General features: G+C 45.0%; 6 protein-coding genes across 8 annotated transcripts; 3 read left to right on the top strand and 3 right to left on the bottom strand.

Moving 5' to 3' along the window:
* Window positions 1–127: 127 nt before the first annotated feature.
* LOC117138144 (SET domain-containing protein SmydA-8) lies at window positions 128–1,906 on the bottom strand. Its single transcript, XM_033300022.1, has 4 exons — window positions 1,806–1,906; window positions 1,622–1,750; window positions 435–1,563; window positions 128–380 (listed from the first exon to the last, which is right to left on the bottom strand). The coding sequence occupies exons 1-4, from the start codon at window positions 1,904–1,906 to the stop codon at window positions 207–209; spliced, it is 1,533 nt and encodes a 510-aa protein (XP_033155913.1). The 3' UTR covers window positions 128–206.
* Window positions 1,907–1,938: 32 nt separating this feature from the next.
* LOC117138145 (SET domain-containing protein SmydA-8) lies at window positions 1,939–4,021 on the bottom strand. The gene is made up of 4 exons (XM_033300023.1): window positions 3,816–4,021; window positions 3,683–3,751; window positions 2,368–3,631; window positions 1,939–2,310 (listed from the first exon to the last, which is right to left on the bottom strand). Exons 2-4 carry the CDS (start codon window positions 3,733–3,735, stop codon window positions 2,161–2,163), a joined length of 1,467 nt encoding a protein of 488 aa, XP_033155914.1. The 5' UTR covers window positions 3,736–3,751; window positions 3,816–4,021; the 3' UTR covers window positions 1,939–2,160.
* A 33-nt stretch (window positions 4,022–4,054) lies between these two features.
* On the bottom strand, window positions 4,055–21,443 carry LOC117138143. 3 transcript variants are annotated; one of them, XM_033300019.1, is made up of 24 exons: window positions 21,320–21,443; window positions 19,630–19,978; window positions 16,758–17,550; window positions 16,352–16,444; window positions 16,233–16,290; window positions 13,941–14,080; window positions 13,709–13,882; window positions 12,316–13,374; window positions 11,822–11,906; window positions 10,937–11,756; window positions 10,698–10,881; window positions 10,520–10,631; window positions 10,310–10,459; window positions 10,202–10,252; window positions 9,825–10,134; window positions 9,629–9,766; window positions 7,892–8,328; window positions 7,232–7,823; window positions 6,990–7,167; window positions 6,729–6,922; window positions 5,086–6,667; window positions 4,814–5,023; window positions 4,643–4,753; window positions 4,055–4,581 (listed from the first exon to the last, which is right to left on the bottom strand). In XM_033300019.1, exons 2-24 carry the CDS (start codon window positions 19,653–19,655, stop codon window positions 4,393–4,395), a joined length of 7,686 nt encoding a protein of 2,561 aa, XP_033155910.1. In that variant the 5' UTR covers window positions 19,656–19,978; window positions 21,320–21,443; the 3' UTR covers window positions 4,055–4,392. The 3 variants fall into 3 exon arrangements, with proteins under 3 accessions (XP_033155910.1, XP_033155911.1, XP_033155912.1); XM_033300020.1 differs by having other exon boundaries at window positions 21,331–21,443; XM_033300021.1 differs by lacking the exon at window positions 12,316–13,374.
* LOC117138149 lies at window positions 14,166–14,630 on the top strand. The gene has a single exon (XM_033300026.1). The coding sequence runs from the start codon at window positions 14,205–14,207 to the stop codon at window positions 14,604–14,606; it is 402 nt and encodes a 133-aa protein (XP_033155917.1). The 5' UTR covers window positions 14,166–14,204; the 3' UTR covers window positions 14,607–14,630.
* Window positions 14,652–15,334, top strand: LOC117138147. Its single transcript, XM_033300025.1, has one exon. The coding sequence runs from the start codon at window positions 14,893–14,895 to the stop codon at window positions 15,319–15,321; it is 429 nt and encodes a 142-aa protein (XP_033155916.1). The 5' UTR covers window positions 14,652–14,892; the 3' UTR covers window positions 15,322–15,334.
* Window positions 15,379–16,215, top strand: LOC117138146. The gene has a single exon (XM_033300024.1). It carries the CDS (start codon window positions 15,402–15,404, stop codon window positions 16,125–16,127), a length of 726 nt encoding a protein of 241 aa, XP_033155915.1. The 5' UTR covers window positions 15,379–15,401; the 3' UTR covers window positions 16,128–16,215.
* Window positions 21,444–21,780: the final 337 nt, after the last annotated feature.

Genomic DNA, 21,780 nt, shown 5'->3' with positions numbered 1-21,780 from the left:
ACCGAATTACTTGCTTTAGACTTAATTACTTTTAGTAAAGTTTTACTTGATTTAAAATTTAGCTGAAGTAATATTGTATCCTTTTTCAAATTTTAATTTTTAATCAACAATTTGACTTCTATCCCCATTAATAAGTCATTAGTTAAACATGGGAAACAATGCTTATTGAATTCAAATACCAGTTTTAAACTGCAAACTCGTAGATCTTATTGATTTACCACATCGTCATCGGATTCTCGCAGATTTTTTATATCATCCTGCAGATCCTTCAGCTCTCGGAGCATTGATCGCGTCAGCTGGCCCTCTGGAGTGGCCAGTGGCTCAAATAGAAGCATTCGCAGGGACTCCCGCAGCATGACCTCAACTCTTTCCAATTCGGCCTAGAAAGAATTTCATTAATTTGAGATTAAGGAATAAATCCATGTTTTTCCCACCAGAAGGTCATTGGCACTGTGCTCCATTTCAGTATACATTTTTCTGGCCAATTCGGCCTGTGTGTTAGCCAGTTCATAGAGGGCGATAGCCTTCAATCTGGAGACTCCAGGAGTTACGACCTTGAGTACCAACAATATCTCCTGGCACAATCGAATCTTCCGCTCGTATACTTTCTTATTTGGTCGGGTACCTATATTCTGAAGGATCTGTCGCAATACAGAGGCGATATTTTGCTTTAGATCCAGCATTAGGAAATGATTCCGATGAAGAAGGCGACTCAGCTTGGCCAAGAGGAGCTCCTGTCGATATATATCATCCCTTGCGTGAAATATTTCCTCCTTGGCCCGTTCCAGCATGTTCGATACGAACTCCTGTTTCAGTGTGTGCTCCGGATTAAGAAGGCACTGCCATATTCCGGTATCCGGCTGCCGTACTATGTACCCATCTGCGCACGAGCAGTGACTGCAAATGAAACTGCTCATGTGTGTTCCCAGCTCGGTGGGATCCTGGCATCGCGGACAGGAGCAGTCGAAGCACTTGCCCTCTTTTAGGATTTCGCGACGCTCCTCGGTGCCCAGGAGCACATTGGTGTAGCAATTGTAAAGGATCTCTCCGGCGGCTATAAACCGATTGGCGTAGACCTTTATACGTCGCTCGTCATCGATTGAAATGACCAGGTTGGGCATGCAGCTGTGGGCAAATAGTCCTGCCCGGCGATACAGTCCTCTCATGGCGCCACCCACCTCCGGAGCCCTTATCTCGTAGGCATTTATGTCCAGGATGCCTAGGAGACCCTGTACTAGGTCCTCATCCGCCGCACCTCGTAGTTGTGCTAGCACTCCACCAGAATTCAGAGGAGTAAATGCGTGCTCCTGGTAGTTTTTCCAGATATCAGTCCCTCTTCTAGTCATAAGTTGGGACTCCATTTGGGACATTTCCTCGTACAAGGGCAGGGTTTCCTCGTGCTCTCTTAACAGCAGGCATTTCAGAACTGGCTGGATTTCGGTGTGCTCCTTTTTCTGGAGCAGTTCCACCTGGTCGTCGGAAAAATTCATTTCAGCAAGTCTTTTGCAATCGCGTTCGTCATGATCCGAGCAATCCTCACACAAAGCCAACAGACGGCACTTTCTAAAGGGTTTACATAAGATTCGTAAATGGATAACACATTTGTATGGAGTCCACCTACCTACAAAAACTCTCGGTTAAATTAAAGCACTTGGAGCAGCGTCTATCGCCCATTTGGGGCAAAACCACTATAGGATTCTCCAGCAGCAGGGTCTCGCCAGCTCGAAGATTACACAGGGCAACCACAAATCTTTTGGGGAACCCATAAGGGTTAAGTATATAAAATGGGTTATAGATGCACCCACCTGCCCAGCATGTCATTATGCTTTATCTCGCACTTCCTCGAAAAATCGTCGGTTACTGCGGCCATTCTCTGTTTCCCGTTCCCTTTGGCTACCTTTGGCATACTGACAACACAACCAGCGCCATGCTGGCAACTTATTTTTAATTGAACGACAATTCTTTATTTATTTCTTGGTCAATGATTCCCCCACCCAGCCAAACGTTGAACCATGTCGCCGGTACACAATGTAAAAGTGGCAACAACTGAAGGGAGCGCATTGTGTTCGCTTCCCTTCGACTAATCAAATTTGTTTTAAATTTAAAATTGCCATAGCTGGGCTATAAGCGGATATAAGATATATACCTAAAGAAGGGATATTATCTGCCGTATTTCTTTAAATCGGACTCAATCCGCTCCAGCTCCATCGAGATCCGGTCCGCAAGATAGCCTTCTGCCGAGTTTTCCGGCTCAAAGCGAAGTAGGTCCATTGCTTCTGTGGCCACCAGACTCGCGGTCCTCAAATGAGCCTGTAAAATACATTTATTTAATAATTTCAATTTTAAAAGTGTATTCACTTTACTCACCACATATTCCTTTTTGCTCAGATCACTTTCGGCAAATTGCAATTCTACCAGCTCCACCAAGGCTAGCAAGTACTCGAACAGACCAATGGCATACAGCTTGGAGATGCCTGGAACCACAGCCCGACAGACGGGCAGTAAGTCGGAGCAGAGTTCCACCCGGCGGGCGAGAAGTTTCTTGCAGGGCTGGTCCATCGAGTTCATTAAGGCAGCCGCTCGCAAAATACTAGCAATGTTCTGCTTGATGTCCAGCAGCATGAAATGATTGGGATGGAGCAGTGGCCCGTACTGGGTCAGCAGAGCTTCGTAGACCTGTAGGTCACCCATGGCGTCTACTAAGGCCGATCCCACTTCGGCCTGTAGTTCGTGGACCTCGGCCGCTGTTAGCAGGGCTCTACAATCCGGGCAGCGCCAGTCTCCAAGTTTTCCATTTGAATCAATCTCGCAAACTGAAAATCCGCCGCACTCCTTGCACTTCAGGCTGCTCATGTGGGTGCCCATCTCGGTGGGATCCAGACAACGCGAGCAGGTACACTCCAGTCTCCTACTTAGACGCAGTTGGTGTTGTCTCTGACTGGTGCCCATCAGAGGATTGGTGTACGAGTTGTAGATAATGTCGCCAGGCTGCAGGGGAACTGCCGCATATAGCTTCATGTTGAACTGTTCATCCAAGGCCACCACCGTGTTCGGAACGCAGTGGTGCGGTAAAGTAGCACCCCAAACAAAAACTCCCTTCAAGGTATCACCATCCTTTGCGGTCACCTCGAAGGAATTACTGTCGATACGTATGCAATGGGCGTGAAGTGCATCCGAAGTTAGTCCCTGAGTGGGTAGAACATCCGCTAGGCCACTCTCCATTAGTGGACGCACCACTAGCTCCTCGTGCTCTTGCCACATTCCTTCTCCGTCGCGGTAATCACTCAGATTTATAGGAACATCGATGAGCATTTGGCAATCGGCTTTCGTACTAGGATTCTCCAGCAAAAGAAGGAGCTTAAGGAGTCCACATATGCCAAAGTTCTTTACAAGAATATCCTTGCAGAGGGCTTTTCCTGCTCCGCTGGTGAAAAACTCACACTCGAATTCATCATGCTGGTTGCAGTCCATGCAAAGGGGAAATACCTGACACCTTCGGCATATCACATACGATTCCTGAAGACACTGCGCGCACTTCAGCTGATGGCATTCCCAGTGCGGAGCTACCAGCAAAGGTCGCTCCTCCAATATGGTATCTCCCGGTTCAATGCCTATACTAGCCACCAGATGCCTGCACAGAAAAAACAGTTAACTATTGTTTTAGAAAGCTATTTGAACTTACCTGCCCAACTTCTCATCGTGAGCCTGCTGAATATTTTCGCCAAATTCTTGCATCGATTACGTCTGTTGCCTGGCGAGAAAAGTAATTTAGTGATTCTGCCATTGGCGTCGTGGCTTGTGGTTCGTCTACTCACCTAAAACGCACTGAGCAATTATAAATATACTCTGCAGTGCTGCTGGCTGAGGAATATCCCTCATTTTCAGGAACCCTGTCGTATTGCTAAGTACTTTTGCTAATTGCGTGCACAGCTCGAACGAGATGATGACTTATTTATAGAATCACTCGTTTGGAGGAGGTGATGCCGCACTAAGGTGTCTACTTTTCACTTTATTTTCCCTTTACGGGAAAAATATGTATATGAACATTTTTGCGTTATTCTTCTCAATAACTATGTTGTTTATTGTTCTTTATAAATGTATCAAACATTGTGTGTTTATCTGATATTTTTTAAGTCGATAATATGCATATATATATGTATTTAATTAGTTTTACGAGGGGACAATGTTAGACTTAATTTAAAGTGTTATCGGCTCTTGTGGAATACATAATATTTTAAGAAAACAAATGAAGCTACATTAACAGTAGTAAAAGGCATGCTCTAAGAAAGGCTACTCGTAAAACATAGACGCCGCCAATTCAATTGGTCAAATGCGTGCGGGAAAAACAAGAACAAATATGTATTTTATACAAAAAAAAATTAAACAAGTTTCCTATTCCTCATCCTCAGTGCTAGTAATCCTCATGGCTTCCGCTGTCTGTACCTGGCCGCTGGCGCTTGGTGATGCCGTGGGAATCGGCGTAGGCGTTGGCGTCAGCGAACTGTTGGAAATGGCGTCAATATCATCGTCAAACTCTACATCCTCAGCATGCATCAGCTTCTTTAGATCAAACGGAGTTTCCTGCGGAAGGGCACAGCATCAACATTTCTGATATTTTACTTTATTTATTTTGAGTCATTACCTTTACTTCATCAACTCGCTGTCGATCATGCAGCGCACTCAAAAGCTCGCGAAGGTGTTGATTCTCTTTACGCAATCTCTCCCTTTCCATATCGCGTTCGTTAATTTTTGGCTGTTATTCAGTAAATAGAAGTTATAGTGCTTATCTCGGCTTAAATAAGTTAGAACCTACCAAAAGCATGGAAATCTGCTCATTCAGTACTGTTACAATGCTGCTGAGTGCATGGCAGGGCACACTCGGCTCCAGCACACTGGCGTGCTGAATGCGATTCGGCCCACAGGTGCTGTTCGATCCTCCACTTAACTTATCCGTCTCTTTAAGAGCTTCAGTTGGTGATGTTTGAGTGGAGCTATCGACCGTGGTTACCGCGCCTTCTTCGATCTGTAGGAGGGCATTAATTAATAGATAACTTGTCACACATTGAAAATATTATGTACACTTACGGTTTCCTCGTTGTCTTCCTTTTTGTCAACTACAGATTTGCTTGTGTTTTCAGCCGATTTAATCTCCCGGCTCTGGCTTGGTAATTCATCCACCGATGCTGTTGTCGCTGCTTCATTCTTAGAGGTCGTTGGATCTGCCACTTCCTTTGTGATATCCGCCTCCACACATTGCATCTCCTCATTACATGATTCACTTAGCTTATCTGACGGCACAGTTTTCACTTCATTATCTTCAACCTTGGTCTCCGTCGTATCGCCTTCGAGTGATTCCTGTTCCAGTAATCCATCCGGAACGGCATCAGTGGATTGACGTTTCGAGGCATCTATAACAACAGATTGTGAAGTTTTCGGCTCAGTTTTGAACGGAGCCAGTGGCGTTGTGGGTCGCTCATGTGGTTTGGACGGAATCGCCGGCAAGCGCAGTTCGTCGATCTCACAGTATCCGTCATCGTCTTCGTGTATGGCAACTTCGTCAAGATCAAGGGTTTGTAGTTTGGGCATCAGCCGCGATGGCGGTATCTGGGCCTGAGCCTGGGCATGCTGCCTATTGGGCGGCGGCAGCGGTGGTGGTGATGAGGAAAACGATGTGGATGGTGCCACCTTCTTACGATGCTTTTCCTTCTCGTGACAGTGACCACAAACCACCGTGGACACCGCTGATACCTCTTGCTCAGGCGTCACGTGCATGTACTCGTTCAGCATCTTGGTCAGGGTTTGAATCTGATCGTAAGCAGCTAAAGCAATATCTGCACTGTCTTTCGGCGCCTCTGGCATCATGGCAATGTCCACAATCTGGTCGTAGTGTTCCACTGGCAAACGGAAGATATCACAAATGATTTTCTGCTTCTCCAGCAAATCATTCCTAATGGAGGCGTCCAAACGGCGTAGCTTCTCTCCCGGTGTCAACACAGGTTCCGCTGTGTGAGCTGGACTAATGCTGACCTGAATGGCCGTGGGGTCCACCAAGGGGCTTTGCATCAGCAGGGTGCGCGTGTTGTTCGAGTTGTTCGAGCAGACAATGCTGGCGCTGTCGCGTTTGGAGTTACCTCCAACCATGCCATAGGTGGAGTTTCGCTCCTCCCCAGTAGATCCTGGTCTAACCGATTCTCTAGTCGACTGAGAGTGTCGTAAAGTAACGTCGTTTGCTTCCGTCCCATTCGCCGAATACTTCTGAATGGGTTCCCCAGTGCTCCTTATGGACATAGTGCGATTAATTTCATTTTGGCTCGAACGCGGCTTTGGTGTGTTTACATAATCCGCATCAGATTCACTTGCTGTCGCATCCCGTTGAGGGTTTCGCAACTGAACTCCAGTAAGAGAGCTAACGTTACTATTATTAGTCGCTGGAGCCGGTGTAACCGTGGCTATAGGCAACATTGGGGCTAAAGGTGTGGTAGTCAATGTGGCTGTCGCAGCCAATGGCTGTACTGTATCGGTGCTCAACTCCAACGACTCTTTGGTGTTGGAATGCGGTATAGCGGCGAGAGCTGGATCACTAATACTCGTGTCATGGTTGCTTGATGCGTTCTTTGAACGATTCTTAGACTGACGAGCAGCCACATCCGAGAAGTGTTTAAACCATCTGCGGGAAAGCATTGAAGAATTAAGAAATGAATGACTGATGGAATGCAGGGATTACTCACGTCTTGCACTCCGAGCTACTAGGCGCGCGTAGCTCCAACATTTGTGATGTCTTCATCTTGATGAGGAAAAAGGAATTTTTGTCAGCCGCCTCCTGCCGGATCAAAGTGTCCGCATCGATGCTCATAATGGGACTGACTGGCTTATTGGTGATCGATAGCGGTGTGTGCAAGTTCTTAAGATAATATTTATCATCCTAAGGAAATAATTGTAAATGGTTAATTAATAACGTCTTTGAGAAGTTACTATGACTGTTAACTTGCCTGCTTGGTCAGCAAAACAATCATGTTTTCAAACAGAAGTCCATGTAGCTGCACGCTAGGATTCTTCTTGATCGTCAGATTGCCGTCATGGATGAGGTGATGTTGGGTCAGGTCCAATTTCTTAAACTCTTCCTTGTCATAGGAGGATCTGTCTAACTTACGCTGAATGTTTTGCAGCCTATTAAAATAAATAAAAAGTTTATTTAATATAAATAATCAGCACCCTTTTTATAGACACATACTTGTGAGCATCCTCCGCTGTCTTTACTGCCTGGTTGACCTCGACAAGAATCCTTTTAGAGGATTCCACTGCTCGTTGAATGGCTTCCGCCTCGGTGGTGTTTTCTGGCAACAAGCGCACGGTCACCTTGTAGAGGTTCTCAAACAGAAGCGGATACTTAGTGAGGCGCTGCAGCACGGTGGGCAGCAAGTCCTTCAGCTCGAGGCGGCGACATGCCTTGTGTGACTCCGACTTTTTCAATAGCTTTTGCAGCACCTCGTCCTTGTTGCGCTTCTCCTTGAGTGCCTCCAAGGCGATTTGCTGGCGGGCACAGAACTGAGCCGCAAACTCGCAGAGAACAACTCCAGACTGACCATCGAACATGTCAGCGAGCAGATCCCCTATGGTGTTCACCACGTGGTTATGCTCGATGCGTCGTTGCTTAAGACTCTGCTCGAACGCGCCATGAATCTCACGGAGCGACAGCAAGGCGGGTGGGAACAACAACAGCAAATGATCCTGGGACAGCAATCCACTCTCATAGAGTGGCAGGAAGAATAATCGATCCAGCAGCTTTAGGGTGCGCACATGGTTGCGTTCAGTTTGATAGATTTCTAGAAATAATTAAGCAGGAAGCAATAAAGTGTTGTTTTGTTAAATAGAGATGTAAGGATTAATTTACCATTTATAATCTCCTGACGCTTCTTCTCAGCGTCCGTTAAAGCTGCCAACACCTCTGCGGCCACCATGGAACTCCAGTCCGCCTCGTTCACATCGTCTTCATCCTCGCTCTCCAGCGTCCAACGAGCTACAGGCAATGGGTGGCCAGCATTCCAGAAACTAGAGTTGCTAGCTGCACTGCTCCCAGCGGCCCCAGCCAAACCTGCCTGAAAGGAATCCTGCTGGCAGTACTGCTGGGCGTGCTGCTGGATGAGCAGATGGGGATGCTGGTTCTGGTTCAATCCCATTGGCGGCACCTGGACGCCACCCGCTGCTCCGGTTGCAGCAAAGTGCTCCATTGACGTGCTGGGACTCTCGCTGCCGCCAGCTGAAGAGAGACTAGAATTCGAACTGGCCACATAGTTGGCATTCGAAAGACCCAAGTCCAGTTGCTCATCACTGCGTTGAAAGATAAGAAAAGTAAACAATATTGAATGTGTTCGTTAAGGTATCAAACAAATGTGCTCAGAAAAAGAAAAAGATATACAAGCCTAGCGCAAATGCGATTATGTAAACTTAAAAAAAAAAAACAAATAAATTCAAAAAATGCTTTAGGGCTTCTTGTCAATAAAATTAGCAGTTGTATATTTTGATCATTTCGAATGAGTTCAATTTCGATCGATTTGAATATGTGCACACATTTCCCCAGAATTATAAGTTTAACATCCGAAAGCTCTATTTTTAGATTTACACCAAAGAATAATTCCGTTTACATTAGTGACTTTATTTCGAGTGTTCTGTGATGTACTAATAGAATTGGGGATCACACATCAAAATTCAAATAAAATATTGATTTACTTGAAGCTATTAAAGTTTAGGGTCGTCTTGAAGCTTTTACTGCGATTAAACCGAATGTTTCTTTCCATTGCCACTATTTTGATTTTCAATTGCGTTCCGTGTCGGACCGATGAGTCAATTCCAACGCGAGAAATGCCACTGAAAGGGCAGCAGTTCTGGCAGGTGTTGGTAGAAAAATATGTCGGGAGCAGTTGCTCAAACAGTTTGTCAACAGGAAGCAAAGAAACGAGGATAGCTGGAAGCCAGGACGCAAGCTGGCATTGGCTAACATGGTCGGGAGCGGACTGGCGTAACCTACATTGCGCTGCAAAAAGCGGGGCGGACAATATAATCGATGTCAATGCCGGCGTCTAATCAACTATCATATCCACAGTGCCTGCTAAACGTATACGTATGCGGTAATGGTCACCGTAAACATTAGACGATGTCTGTGGTAATGATAAGTCGAAGGCTGGATACCCTGGTCGACTGCCCAGCGGGGGCAATTCCATGAAAACGTATTAATGCATTGTCTGTTAATCATATCCTTGCCAACTTGAATATAGTTTAATTAAAAACTCAAACTAAAGCGAATCTTTTAGAATAAACGTGCAGTGGAAAGTCTGTGGAAAGTTTGCGCCACAGAGACGCGACAACGGAAAGCAGACAGCATATATTGATTGCAGTGCGTCGCAATTCACATTAATTAGTAAAATTAATATCCGGTTACTTGGCGGCCACAGAAAGGCGTAGGAAAATGCTTTAGTTGAGAGGATCTAGGGAGTGGCTCAGCCAATGACAATGGAATGAGAGAATTTATTTGGTAAGCTGAGACGGCGAAGGAGGACAAGAAATAAAGACAGTAGGTCAGGACTTCCCATTCTCATCCTAGATGGCAGCGAAATCGATTGCTTAAACTTACTTGGGACGCGACGACAAGCTTGGATCAGAGGTCTTGCGGCGACTGTTGCGGTTCCTCTTGTTGGACAAGCGCTCCTTGTAGGATTCCGACCGATTCACGGAGACTGGCGCACTTTTGTGCTTCGGATGCTGACTGTAACTGCAGATGATAAGGTATTTCATTAAACGGAAAATAATGAAACATTAAATATTCTTACCGCTCCCTCCGCGCTTCTTTATCCACTGTATCCAGGGCGTTCAGTTCGGCAAACGCACTCAGACCGGCTGCCACGGATCCACTAGTTGACGGTGTCGTCGACGCCACACTCGTGGATAAATCCATGTTGCATCCGGCTCCACCGCCGGGGTTAATACTGTCGTTGGCACAGCTGCCGTGAAAAGAACTTTGCAGGTCGGTGGTGTTCAGCGCCGAAGTGTTGCAGGAGGTATTCCCATTCGACCTTATCGATATGTTCGCATCCGGTCGCCGATCAGAGGGTTGACGCACAATCGACGTCTGACCACGGTCTGAAAAGAACAAATATCAGAATTGTATTAGTAATTCATTGTTTGATTTTGGGTTTAATTAACGCACCTGGAGTCAACTCAACATCCAATTCCTCATCTTGCCGACTTCGCTTTTCATCTAGAAGAAGAATATAACTCATTAAATTCCGATTCAGTGTAAAATTCTCCTACATACTTCCAATGACGTCGCTGGTACGCGGTCGAATTTTGCCCATGAATTTACTGATCTTGTCGTTGTGGGCGAGACGTTTTGCCTGGGGCAAGGGACCGGGACAACTCTCGTCCACTACTTTCGAGCACTGACGGTGTATGTTCAATTTACAGTCTGCAGCACGGAAGTCGAAAATATACTCAATTCAAAAGCAAATTTAAGAGAGATGCTCACCTGTACAATGATAACCTTGCGGGCTCACGCCCCAGATAATCGTCTGACAATGATTGCAGTGCGTCACTTCATAGTATTGACGCAATACCAATGGATGACCACGAACATTCATCTGCAGGGTGATCGATATTTATTTCAAAAATAATTTAGAATAAATACAGCATTCCAAATGTCTTACCTTGCGATTTTTGCCCATAATACGCGACTTGAAACTCTTGTCTCTGCTCACAAAGTGGTGGACCCGCTCAACGATGCTGCTTGGAGGCGGACGAGTGTTGAAAATACGGTAGATGACGGTGGAAAGAGCAGAACACAACGCCACCTTCCGTACATCCTCCGGCGGTAAACCGTTCTCATCCTCACTGGAAAGGTAAATGTTTAAATACATACAAAAGCTAAATATATTTGCATACTCACATCAGCGCATGAAGATTGGGCATTAAATATTTGTCGATGATTTGCTCCTTTAGCTTATCCGTTTTCGCCTCGGCCAGCTTGTCGTCCGTGGGTCCGTAAATGGTTCCCAGGCCGGCGGTGCGCTTCTGCTGAAACTCACGTAGCTGCTCACTGATCAGGTCCTTGGCCCGCTTTCGACTACGTAGAAAAACTGTCCGTAGGATCTCCACTTTGTCATACTCCAACTGCAGGACATTATCCACCTCGCGGGCCAGCGATTCATCTTGGCGATACCATGACAATGGAGCCCGCGGCACGAGGAATGTGGAGTGGATTTCGTAGGCCCATTTCCGCATGTCCTTGGAGGTGCCCTCCTTGTACAACTCAGTAATCAGGTAAAACAGAAGTGGCGCGGGATCCGAGTTTGAGATCACGTAGTTTAGGAAGATGGCTAGGAAAGTGACGTTCTCGGCCTCCAACAAACGAGTTAGATTGTTGAAGGGTCCGTTCTCGTCAATGAAGGGCTCATCCAAGTCCGAGTTTTCGTCCTCCATCGAGATGATCTCCTTCTGCGTATCGTTCGACTGGGCCGCATGCATGTGGCCGGAATGTAAGGATATCGGGATCGGAGAAGAGGCTCCCGCCATCGGCGTAAACTGATGCGACTCGATAAAGACTCCAGATCCGGCTGCTGCTGCTCCACGACTATTCTCATTCGGATCTTCCAGCACGGTCATGTGGGAGCTGGATAGATATGGTGGTGGTGGTGTTCCGGGCGGGGAGGATTCGCCATCCTTTTCGACAATCTCCCACGAGCCCGAAGTAGTTTTTGTTAACCGATCTGTTAATGATTTCATATTTAGGTTTACATTACATTACAAAAAGGTAAAACCAATTTTATCTTACCCGGGTGACGTGGATGTATATTGTCAGGTGAAGAACCAACGCGTCGATGTTTGTTTTTTCCCAAATTCGGAGTCTGTCCCAGAGCCTGTGAAGGTAGAGGCGTATAGAAATTAAACTATCAGGATAAACAATTTTTGGCCCAAATTACACATGAAATAAGAAGTAATTTAACCTGTAAATAGCTTTTCAAAATCTACATCTCCGATGCAAATAATATACCCAAAAATAAGAATTTCCTGCGTGTTATTCATTTTTAGTGAGTAATCAAAAGTGTTTTCGTTTGCTGTTAGTTGAGCTAGCGGAAAGCTAATTAAAAGTAATATTATTAACATTCGCAACTTATGATGGCGTCAATTAATTAATTAGAAGCATGAAACAGAGAAATGTTAGAGAATGAAAAGGGTGTAAGAAATAAAGAATTAGAAGGTTAGAATTTTGGCAGTGCTTTTCTTGGCAGAGAGATAAGGAGATCGAGTGATTCGTTGGCTACTTACGCCTGTGGCCTGGCCACCGCTCATTTGCTGCTGCTGCTGTTGATATTGCTGCAGCTGCTGGACAATGTTGGGTCGTTGGGACAAAGGAAAGGCAATGTTCAGATTATCGTTCTGCACCGCTGTTGTTGTGGACACCAGAGGATAGTTGAATGCAGTGCCAACGGAATTGGGTTGAGCGAGATTCTGACAGCTGCCGCGGCTCATATCCTCTGTCATCATGCCAGGCAAGCGAGGCGGTAGCGGTGGTGGACCCCCATCTACCTCAATGGATCCTCCGGCTGCTCCAGCTGCACTCGCCGATTCCATTTGCAGGAACATCTGGGTGGACATCTTAGGATCCGATAAGGCCTTCGTTTTGATCTTGGACCGCTTGGACTTGGCATTGCTCGGACTGTTGTCAGTGCTGCTAGGCAGTTGCTGTTGTTGGGATCTATTTAACTGGGGACTTGTGGCGCGATCCAGATCGGAAACGGGAGCCACCAGATGTGACCCGCCCGGCGACGCGTTTCCGTTCTTCAGGTCCAAATTCAACTGCCTGGGCGGATTCCTCTGCGGCAGTGGGGGCGGCACATCCTCCTCGATCAAACTCCTCGAAATCAGGAACTTGTTTTTGCCTTTCGACGACGGTCCAGTTTCCTTAAAGCGATGTTGTTGCTGATGCGGATGGAAGAACTGCTGCGAGGTCGGAGTGCTGGTGTGCTGATGCATCGACTGAGACATTGACTCCGCTTGGTGGCTCATGCGTTGCTGCTGCAGGAAATCCGTCGTTAAGCCAAAGGGAGATGAAGTCGTTAGGTCCTTTTCGGTCTTATTTTTGCGCGTGCCCAGCGACAAGGACGAAAGGGAACGCGGCAGGAGGGACAGGAATGCGGGTGAGGTGCTAGCTGGCTGTTGCTGTGGCGGATAATTGTTGTTGTGGAGATTGTGGTGGTGGTGAAGATGATGGAATTGCTGATTGCTGTGAGTGGCGGACGCGGACAAGTGTTGGATTTGGTTGGGCGTTAGTAATGCTGTGTTCTTATTGCCAGCGGCCGCCTGAAGTTTAACAGTCGGTGCATCCTGTGTTAGGGTTTCATCATGGGAGTGCGTTAGAATGCCGCGAAATGGAAGAGAAAGATAGAGATCATGTAGCATCAATCGGTTTCAACTGAATCCCTTTGGAACTCTCGTTTCATTTAGCGTTCCACTCAAACTCAAAACGGTTACGAACAGCGAAAGAGCATTGTTAGATTGTATTATTAGCTGGGTTAACAGAGCTGCTTGGCATCTGCTTGCGGCATTAATATAATGTTTCGGAAGGGACAGGATTCCTGGGCTTATAGAGATTTCGCTGACCTCCTAGATTTCCTAAAGTACAAATAGATACACCCAACAGAAATATTCCCTCACTCACCTCGGCTCCCACTTGATGCAGTTGCTCGCGCAGCTTACGGATATTCGCCTCAGATAGCTTGTAGCTCGGATTATTTTGATCGCTTTTCAATCGCTCCAGATTTAGTTTCTCCTGCTCCAGCATTTTCTGCAAGGTCTGGATCTTGTAAGTCTCCATCTCCCTTCGCTTAATACTCTGCAATTAAGAACGAATGAAATTTGGATATTCTAAGGCTACCATTTCAGATACTTACGTCCACCGGCTGTGGCCCAGTTATAGAAGCGGTACGATCTCGTCCAGAGAGAATGGGTGTCGAGGGCGTTACCACTGATACCGACGAGGGTCGCGTTAGCTTCTGACTTCGCTTCACCGCCAGCTCAACAGTTGTCGAGGCTTAAAAGTTTAATTGATAAATGATAAGAAGTTTTGATTAGTTTGTCAACCATTAATATTTATTTGGATTTTTCCACAAATTTTCCAATAATCTATTCAAAATATTTCCTTTTTCAAATTCAAAATGATTTTGAACAGGCTCATTAAGCTTGTGCTATTTTCTAGTACCATTTACTTAGTCAAAGCACTAGGAGTTTGGGAGGAACCATTCGAAGCCAGAAACAGTACACTCGGTAAAGAAGGAGAAGAACCTTTGGAGACAAAAAATTCAAACGACAAGTCAGAGGAGGGTACAGATATTGGTGCCACCATATCCAAGGAACTCCAGAAGAAAAAAGAGGATTTGGAGAAAAAGTTTTGCCCCAAAGGCACCTTCTGCGAGCCCCCACCAAAGCCCCTAAGCAAAACAGTTGGCGAGGCACTTTCTAACACATGGGGGGTCTTAAAAGGGATTCCGTCCTACTGGAGCGAAACCTTCGAAACGGTGGGCGCTAGGATCTGTCAGTTTTTCAGAGGAGATAAATGAGCTTTATATTTAAGTCAGCATCTATAAAATGAATTGCAACAGAATTCAACTGAACCATTTACTTCTCTGCAATTGATGGTTCCGAATTTTTCCAAAACTTAGTAAACATAACCTTTAACTTTTGAACAATATTCAAAATTCTGTTGAAATCTAAAGTCAAAAATGCATTAAAAATTTTGACTAACCATTTTCGTCCACATCAAGGGTCAAGCTAAGATTATAACCAAAGTGAAAAGATTTAGTTCCAAAATTAAACTCTCTATTGGACTATATATACGGAATAGGCATGTCTGTGAGTCAACTTAAGCCCGAGGAGCAGGTGGTTATTGCAGCCTCCGAGAATCTATCAATGGGTCCTTCCCCCCTTGGAGAAAGCCAGTTCAATTTCGTGGCTGCAAATAACTGCAGTGTGGCTCTCCAGCGGGGATTCTACTTCTCCCTTCGGATGCCCGACTGGGCTAAGGACTTTAAGCATCAGACCCAGAAGATACTATCCCATGGTTTTGACTGCCCAAGGAGAAGTTTCAAAAGTAGCAGTAGCAGAGATTATCGTTCTGAACGTTATGGCGAAATCTTTTCAGAAAGCAGTAATGCACAATTCTTTGAAAACATTCCCCGAGAAATGCAAGTTTCCAATCAAACGAAATCAAAGCGGGCACTGCGATCACCCAAGATTAAGGACGACTTAACGTGTGGCAAAAAGGTGCCATCCTAAACACCCTGGCATTGGCTGTCTAAAATTCGAGGTCACACAGGAAACATCACAAGGAGTTCGGCTATCCGAAGCTAGGTAAGATGGTTGTGGGCCTGATTTTGCGAGCAGGCGTTGTCTACGCTGTGGTAATGGTCACCAAGAACTACGGCGTGTGGGAATCGCCAAACAAGACGCAGGATGTGTACGATGAAACCGTGGAGCGCATCGAACCCTACGCCGATCGGGCGCGACGTAAACTAAATATATGTCCGCCTAGGCCGCCACCGGAAGGAGAATGGTCCTTCTTTGGCGTCTACTACTACAACAAGTTAGTTAAATCGGTTTTCGACTTACTAAGCGTCTTTCCCGCTGGACTGGCTGCGTTTTTGGAGAAAGTGCCAAGCTTTGTCAACGCTTTCAACGAAACCATTCAAAAGTACATTAAGGAGAGCCAGTCCAAGAAGAAAGAAATAACGATATCCAAGGGACAGCTGGACGAGACTCCTCTGGTCAGACCTCCCGGACTGGTGCCACCGCATTGCAAAGACAAGAACTGCCCGAAGGCTCCTCTGATTCCACCAGGATGCGACCGGAACAGGGATAGCTTTATCTACGAGCCACGATTACCCAAAAAGCCACCGTGTGAGTGCGCCAAGTGCAAGCAACGTCAGGCGGAGAATTGGAAGGACAACAAACGCAAGTGCCCCAGAATACCTAGCAGTGAAGCCAAGTGTAGATGTGGAGAGGGACCCCAGTCAGAAGCCCGCCAGGAGCCCATCAAATCCTGCAAACAGGGCCGAAAGACACCTCGAGAAACCTCTACCTAGAAATCCCCTGAACCAAATCTCCTTAGACCATTGACCAAATTTATTGTACCATCACCTAGACAATATAAATTTGGTTGCTTTCTTTTAAGGACTTTGTTTTCATACCTTTTATAAGACCCACTACAGTTGGATGCTTCTCTAGTCGCACTTCATGGCCGTTCACCTAAAATTTAGTATTCAAGAATATAACAACTTGGTGCACTTGGAGAATTTATCCTACTCACCCTTAGTATCATATCGCCAGCAACCAGGCCTGCAATCTCTGCTGCGCCTCCGGGTTTAACGCTTTCCACAAAGACAGGATTATCTCCGGAAACCTGTAAATGATTTAGATAAATGTAAAAATATGTGTTTTTTTACAACAATAAATTTACAAGTTTATAGCCAAGAGAACACCCTTAAATGTTAAATCAATTATAATGGCATTTTAAAGTCGGCAGTTACAGGCATTTGTTGCCCAAGCTAAAGGTTAAAGCCTACAAAAAAGCTATATGACACTTTTATTGCCAGTAAATTCTAACGTGTTAAGCTCGTTGAGGAATGGAGTAGTTTTTAATGCTCTACGTTAAATTTGAAATATCCATAACAAAGAAAAGGGTTACACTCCGAGATGAATGTATAGGCACATACCTTCATCCCGTATCCGTTGCTATCTTTTCGCACAGTCAGGGTTAAATACTGAAAATTTTTTGGTAATGCTAGGCTTGGCGTAGTCGGCGTGGTCGCTGGCGTCGTGGACTCCTGGGTGTGGCCACCACCCAGATCCCGGGAGAGGGGGGTCAGATTGAGGCTACTGCGCTCTCCCGGCGCCTGAAGAACGGGGTTGACGTTGTCCGATTGATTCAATTGCACTCCCCCGCCCATTATGCTGCCGTTTTTGTGGCTCGCATTGTTATTATTGGCGGCGGTGGGCGTGGCTGGGGCAGAAACACCACCACCAGCTGCAGCCGTGGAGTCACCATTCATTTGGGTCTGCTTGTAGCTCGATGGCAACGGCGGCGTCTGCGGCGGCACTGCGTTCTGGTTCTCCCGATCCTTGTCCCGATCTTTGTCCCGATCCCTGTGACCACTAAGGCTGCTGGCCAGACTACTTAGGCTGCTCGCCAACGAAGGAGACCGCGGAATCTTCGATTTGTTCGCCAACTGCTTTTGCTTCTGTTTGCTCTTCGAGTTCTTTACAGATTTCTGCTTGGGCGCTGGCAGCTCGGGAACCGAGTCCACAACAATTGCTGGTGACTGTGGCGCAACCGCTGACGGGCCTGCAGATGTAGCTCCTGGTCCAGTTGCAGTTCCAGGTCCTGAGTGGCTGGATCCGTTCGTGCTGGTATGGCTCGCTGATGTCTCCGGGGGCTGAATGCTTGACTCTTCTGGTATCTCCTGAACCTCATCGTATTCATGTTCGTCAGTATATAAATCTAGTAACCTGACGGAACAAAATATATATGTAGTTTATTAAGAACTCTTATTTAAAATTAATTCAGATAAGCTCAAGTGTAATTAAAACAATGCCCGCATAATATGAACTACATCTTGATCTCTGCCTGCAGAAAAGCAATCATTTTTTTAATATGAAATAGCGCTGTGGATATTTTCATTGTTTTAAAGTCTTCGCTATGAGTGACTAATTTTCTATCCATCGTTATCAATCAAATCTTTATCTTCATTTACTCAGATTAGCTGTCACCAGCACCATTTTACTAATCTTGTAAAACCTTTTATCGCCTTTTTATACACACTGATTTGGTGACTACCGCCTCTGTGCTTACAATTAATTTATTTTTATTGTTCCTTTACTAAACCAGAAGGTTGATTAGCTAGTTAGTTTGTATACCCTTTAAAATACTAGACCTCAGACATTGAATAGAACCAGCGGATTGCCAGCTCAATCATCTATGAGCGGTAATCAATGCTGAATAATTTCATGGCGGAACTGCTTCTGCTCTTCGCCAACGATTCCCATGTGGTATGCTGGGTTTTAAAGAGCAGATAGCTAGATTAGTGGCTAATCAAGACCTCGCCGTGAATGCGACAAACATGTAACGAAAGTCACGGCCAAAGCCAAAGCGATTTGTCGTCGCTGGTGGGTCTCTTTTAATTGAGCTAAAATTAAATCAGCCAGAAGAATAGATACACTTTAATTGCCGTTTATTTGATCATTTTGCATGTGAATGGAATGGATATACATATGTACATATGTCCCAGTATACAGTGTGTACCACCTTCGGACCCGTTCATATACCGGAATATAATAAAAGCTCATTTCCCGCCTGGTGAATTCATCATTATGATGAGTTATTTCCATAACAGCCGGCCAGGCGGGCAAGACCTCCAAAAATCAAATGTTTACATTAACTTTTTTGACTGATTGGCCCATGTCAATAGCATGTCTCTCCGTTTGATCCAAGTGAATTCTCTTTCTGTCTAAATTTAGCTGCCTTACTTTGAGGAAATCTTGCTGCAGCCCGTTGACGGGCTGGCATAAAACCTGTTAAGGCCCACAAAACAGACGACAACACCAGCGGTGGTGAGCTGTTAATAGATTTAAATCATTTTGCATGGGTATATTATACAATTCGTGGTTAAGACACCACCACCAAATGCACACACAAGCATGCTTAGAAAGTCACTGGTTTCGCCAATCTATTTAGGCTAAAACTTCCCTCGGTGGCAATAAAAGAAATAAATGGTAAAATGTGAAAACTGGCCGCTCCCTAAGTTGGTGCTCGTATATATGTATTAAGTCATCAGTTCGGCAGTCGAAACCGCACAAAAACAACCCCAAGCTTGGGGGAACTATTGGTATAAACAATCAGCAAACACAGTGCGTTTCAGAACTGTGAGACGGCGCAAAGTTTCACCTCGTCAATTGGCGATTTTCAAACAACGTTTGCTGACTAATCACGGGTCAAATGAATTAGTAATTGTTTGCAAAAGTTGATCGGTGATCTAATGCACAGTTAAATCATCTGTAACTGGCTTAAGAACTATTTAATACATTTAAAATACCTATTATTCGAATATAATTTCATGGGTTCTTAAAGGCCGCTACACTATCTAGGCAACGATCTTACAAGTTCCTAGTTCTTAAGGGTAGCCCTAATATGTTTACTTATAGTAAAGCACTTAGGTCAAGAATTTTAAAGCTGCTTTCATAAGTAAAAAATCTACCGATTTGATATAAGAGCTTTACCCTTTTGCGTGACTAATATCTTCTTCTACTCGCACACGTAACTTCGAGATTTCATTAAAATTATTCAATCCCCACAACCAGTTGACACTGCCTTTAAAATTTGCATTAAACCTGCCTCTATACTGTATATTTTGTATATTTATTAGTATGTATAATCGACTGTTGCTTGCGAATAAGAGCGAAAATAACAATTATTAAGCCTCTCGAGGACAAAAGATAAATTCTTATCGCAATGCGAGCAATTTAACCAGTGGGAAAGTGGAAAGTGGGGGAAATTGTAGCGCATGGAGACAGTGGAGCAGTTGAACTCACCGTTTTTTGATTGATGGGTCATCCATAGGGTTTCCTGCGATGGCTTTTGCTGGCTGCTGTGCGGGTGCGAAGATGCAAATTCAAAGGCATGCGTAAGCCACTCGAAGTCGGAGGATTTCGTGGAGTATTGTTCGCATTGGTTTCGGGCCAGTCACCAGCAGTGGTTGCGGAATGCTTTCGGCAGCTATTTTTAAGTTAGCTAGTAAAAACGGGCCGAAATGAATCCAGAAGTGATTTAATTGCCCCGATTTTCGTTGCTTTAGTTCTGTTTTATGGTTTTTTGGTTGCACTATTCCAATGGGTTTTGATATGTGTATATATATTTTGCACTGCTACTTTTCACTTAAACCTGTGGGCACACAAAGTTCGTTTGAAGACATTTCGGACATTAATGCATGTACTTTAAAATATTTGTTTGCATTTTTTTTTTTGAGTGGGTGGTGAAGGGTTAAGAGGGATGGGGCGGCTCGGAGAGGGTTCAAATGCAGGCAGCAATCTCCTTGCAATTTCATTGTTTTTATTCCAACACAGATAACTGAACAGCACACCCACACACTCACGCGCAAGCCATACATATTCCAATGGCTATGGCTCTCTCGCCGCGCTCGTTCTCTCTCACTCTCTCTCTTAATCTCTTGCTTTCTCTGTCACTCGCAGGCAGCAGTTGTTGCTGGTTTTATTGTTGTGCTTTTTGCTGACTAGTTTTCACGAAACATTTAATGGATGACGACTTGGGGTTGGGGGAAAACAAGTTTTTGGCCAAAAAATTGAAATACTAATGCTATACTAATGGGTCAGAGCGGACACACAAGCAGGGAAATTCCAGCGATCCTTTCCAGATTTGCGTATTTTCCATTGGAACAGCTGATTGTTCAATTAATCGCTTGTTCAATTAGCGTGACGAAAACCCGAAAAGAAAAACAAAGACGCCCTCTCTCTCTTCGAATTTGCACTGATCTCACTGTTTGTTTACCTAAATAAATCAATTCTTGCAGTTTCACTCCTCTTTAATTAAACGCAAATATTTAATTGAATAAATATGTATACACACAAACTGGACTGACTGACTGGCTGAGTGTGTGTGTGTGTGGGGGTGCGAGTGCGATCATTGCCGCAAACGCAAAGGCAAAACAATATGGCTGCCGCAAGCCACTTGTTAGAGAAAAACAAGCGATTCGGAGCCTCGGAAAGCGTCCAGTTGTTTATCATGTACTCATTAATTCGATCGCCTCCCGCTCCAACAAGCCGCACATCCCTAAAATCGAATTAAAGCCATGTACTGCAGTTCAAGAGTTCAGCACTCGACGCACTCACACACGCGCGTCGCTCCCTCACACTCACTGCCACCGATGGGCGAGTGTGGAAAATAAATACACATATGCCGTCATACATGCGATGCCCCTATAAGCGCGCTGCGTCTGTCTGCGTGCGATGGGTTAGAGATCATTTTTAGACAAATTTGCGTACAATATTTCCTGGCAATTGCAAGCTCGCGAATAAACGTTTTTCCCGTTGACGAGCGTGCACAAATGCACTTAAATATGTATGAATTTAACGCCAGTGTGTGGGTGCGCGGAATGCATGTAAAAGTCACTTTTTATATTTATTGCTTTTGTTGCTGCAGTGAGCTCACGCGTAGCGAGTTGCGCATCATTCTTTCTCTGCTTCGCCACTTTCGCCACGCACTTACTTAAAACGCACTCGTATTGCCATTAATTGTATTCCACAAAGCTACGAAAAATGTTTTTATTTTTTTCGCTTATCGCGCCTTCAACACGCACACGACGTTCTTTTCTTTTCAGCTTGAAAATTGGAATGAAATGACGAGAAAGAGCGCATATCTGCCAGTGTTGAAAAGGTCTTCAGTTCGGTACGGAATTCAGTACCTAAAACTGGTACAAACATGGTACCTTGCCGTATATACAAGTTAGCTAAGGTATTGGTTTTTATTTATCGCTTAGAATGCTTCTAAATATGTTTCGTACGTGCGTTCCTTAAGACAATGTGTGTAAATCGGAGTTTATAAAATTGTTATCCCAAAACTTAACTTTTTAATAAAACAAAAATATAAGCATTATGGCCAAAGCCTTTTTGTTTTTAAGTCAACTTAGAAGTAGACAAACCACAATCCAGAAAAGTACCTATTTATTG

This window comes from Drosophila mauritiana, chromosome 2R, assembly GCF_004382145.1.
Source record: "Drosophila mauritiana strain mau12 chromosome 2R, ASM438214v1, whole genome shotgun sequence".
NCBI lineage: Eukaryota > Metazoa > Arthropoda > Insecta > Diptera > Drosophilidae > Drosophila > Drosophila mauritiana.
Note: the sequence above shows the minus strand (reverse complement) of the source record. Positions and strands in the feature narration are given on the sequence as shown.

Bases quoted from the DNA above. Each gene is read 5' to 3' on its own strand.
- LOC117138144 (XM_033300022.1), bottom strand. From the start codon at position 1,906: ATGCCAAAGGTAGCCAAAGGGAACGGGAAACAGAGAATGGCCGCAGTA. The intron at 1,751-1,805 runs GTGGGTGCATCT...GTTCCCCAAAAG, and splicing joins CATAATGACATGCTGGGCAG to ATTTGTGGTTGCCCTGTGTA. The intron at 1,564-1,621 runs GTAGGTGGACTC...TAAACCCTTTAG, and splicing joins TTAACCGAGAGTTTTTGTAG to AAAGTGCCGTCTGTTGGCTT.
- LOC117138145 (XM_033300023.1), bottom strand. From the start codon at position 3,735: ATGCAAGAATTTGGCGAAAATATTCAGCAGGCTCACGATGAGAAGTTG. The intron at 3,632-3,682 runs GTAAGTTCAAAT...TTTTCTGTGCAG, and splicing joins CACGATGAGAAGTTGGGCAG to GCATCTGGTGGCTAGTATAG. The intron at 2,311-2,367 runs GTGAGTAAAGTG...TGTATTTTACAG, and splicing joins TGAGCAAAAAGGAATATGTG to GCTCATTTGAGGACCGCGAG.
- LOC117138149 (XM_033300026.1), top strand. From the start codon at position 14,205: ATGATTTTGAACAGGCTCATTAAGCTTGTGCTATTTTCTAGTACCATT.
- LOC117138147 (XM_033300025.1), top strand. From the start codon at position 14,893: ATGTCTGTGAGTCAACTTAAGCCCGAGGAGCAGGTGGTTATTGCAGCC.
- LOC117138146 (XM_033300024.1), top strand. From the start codon at position 15,402: ATGGTTGTGGGCCTGATTTTGCGAGCAGGCGTTGTCTACGCTGTGGTA.
- LOC117138143 (XM_033300019.1), bottom strand. From the start codon at position 19,655: ATGGATGACCCATCAATCAAAAAACG. The intron at 6,668-6,728 runs GTGAGTAATCCC...GCTTTCCCGCAG, and splicing joins AGTAGCTCGGAGTGCAAGAC to ATGGTTTAAACACTTCTCGG. The intron at 5,024-5,085 runs GTAAGTGTACAT...GCCCTCCTACAG, and splicing joins AGGAAGACAACGAGGAAACC to ATCGAAGAAGGCGCGGTAAC.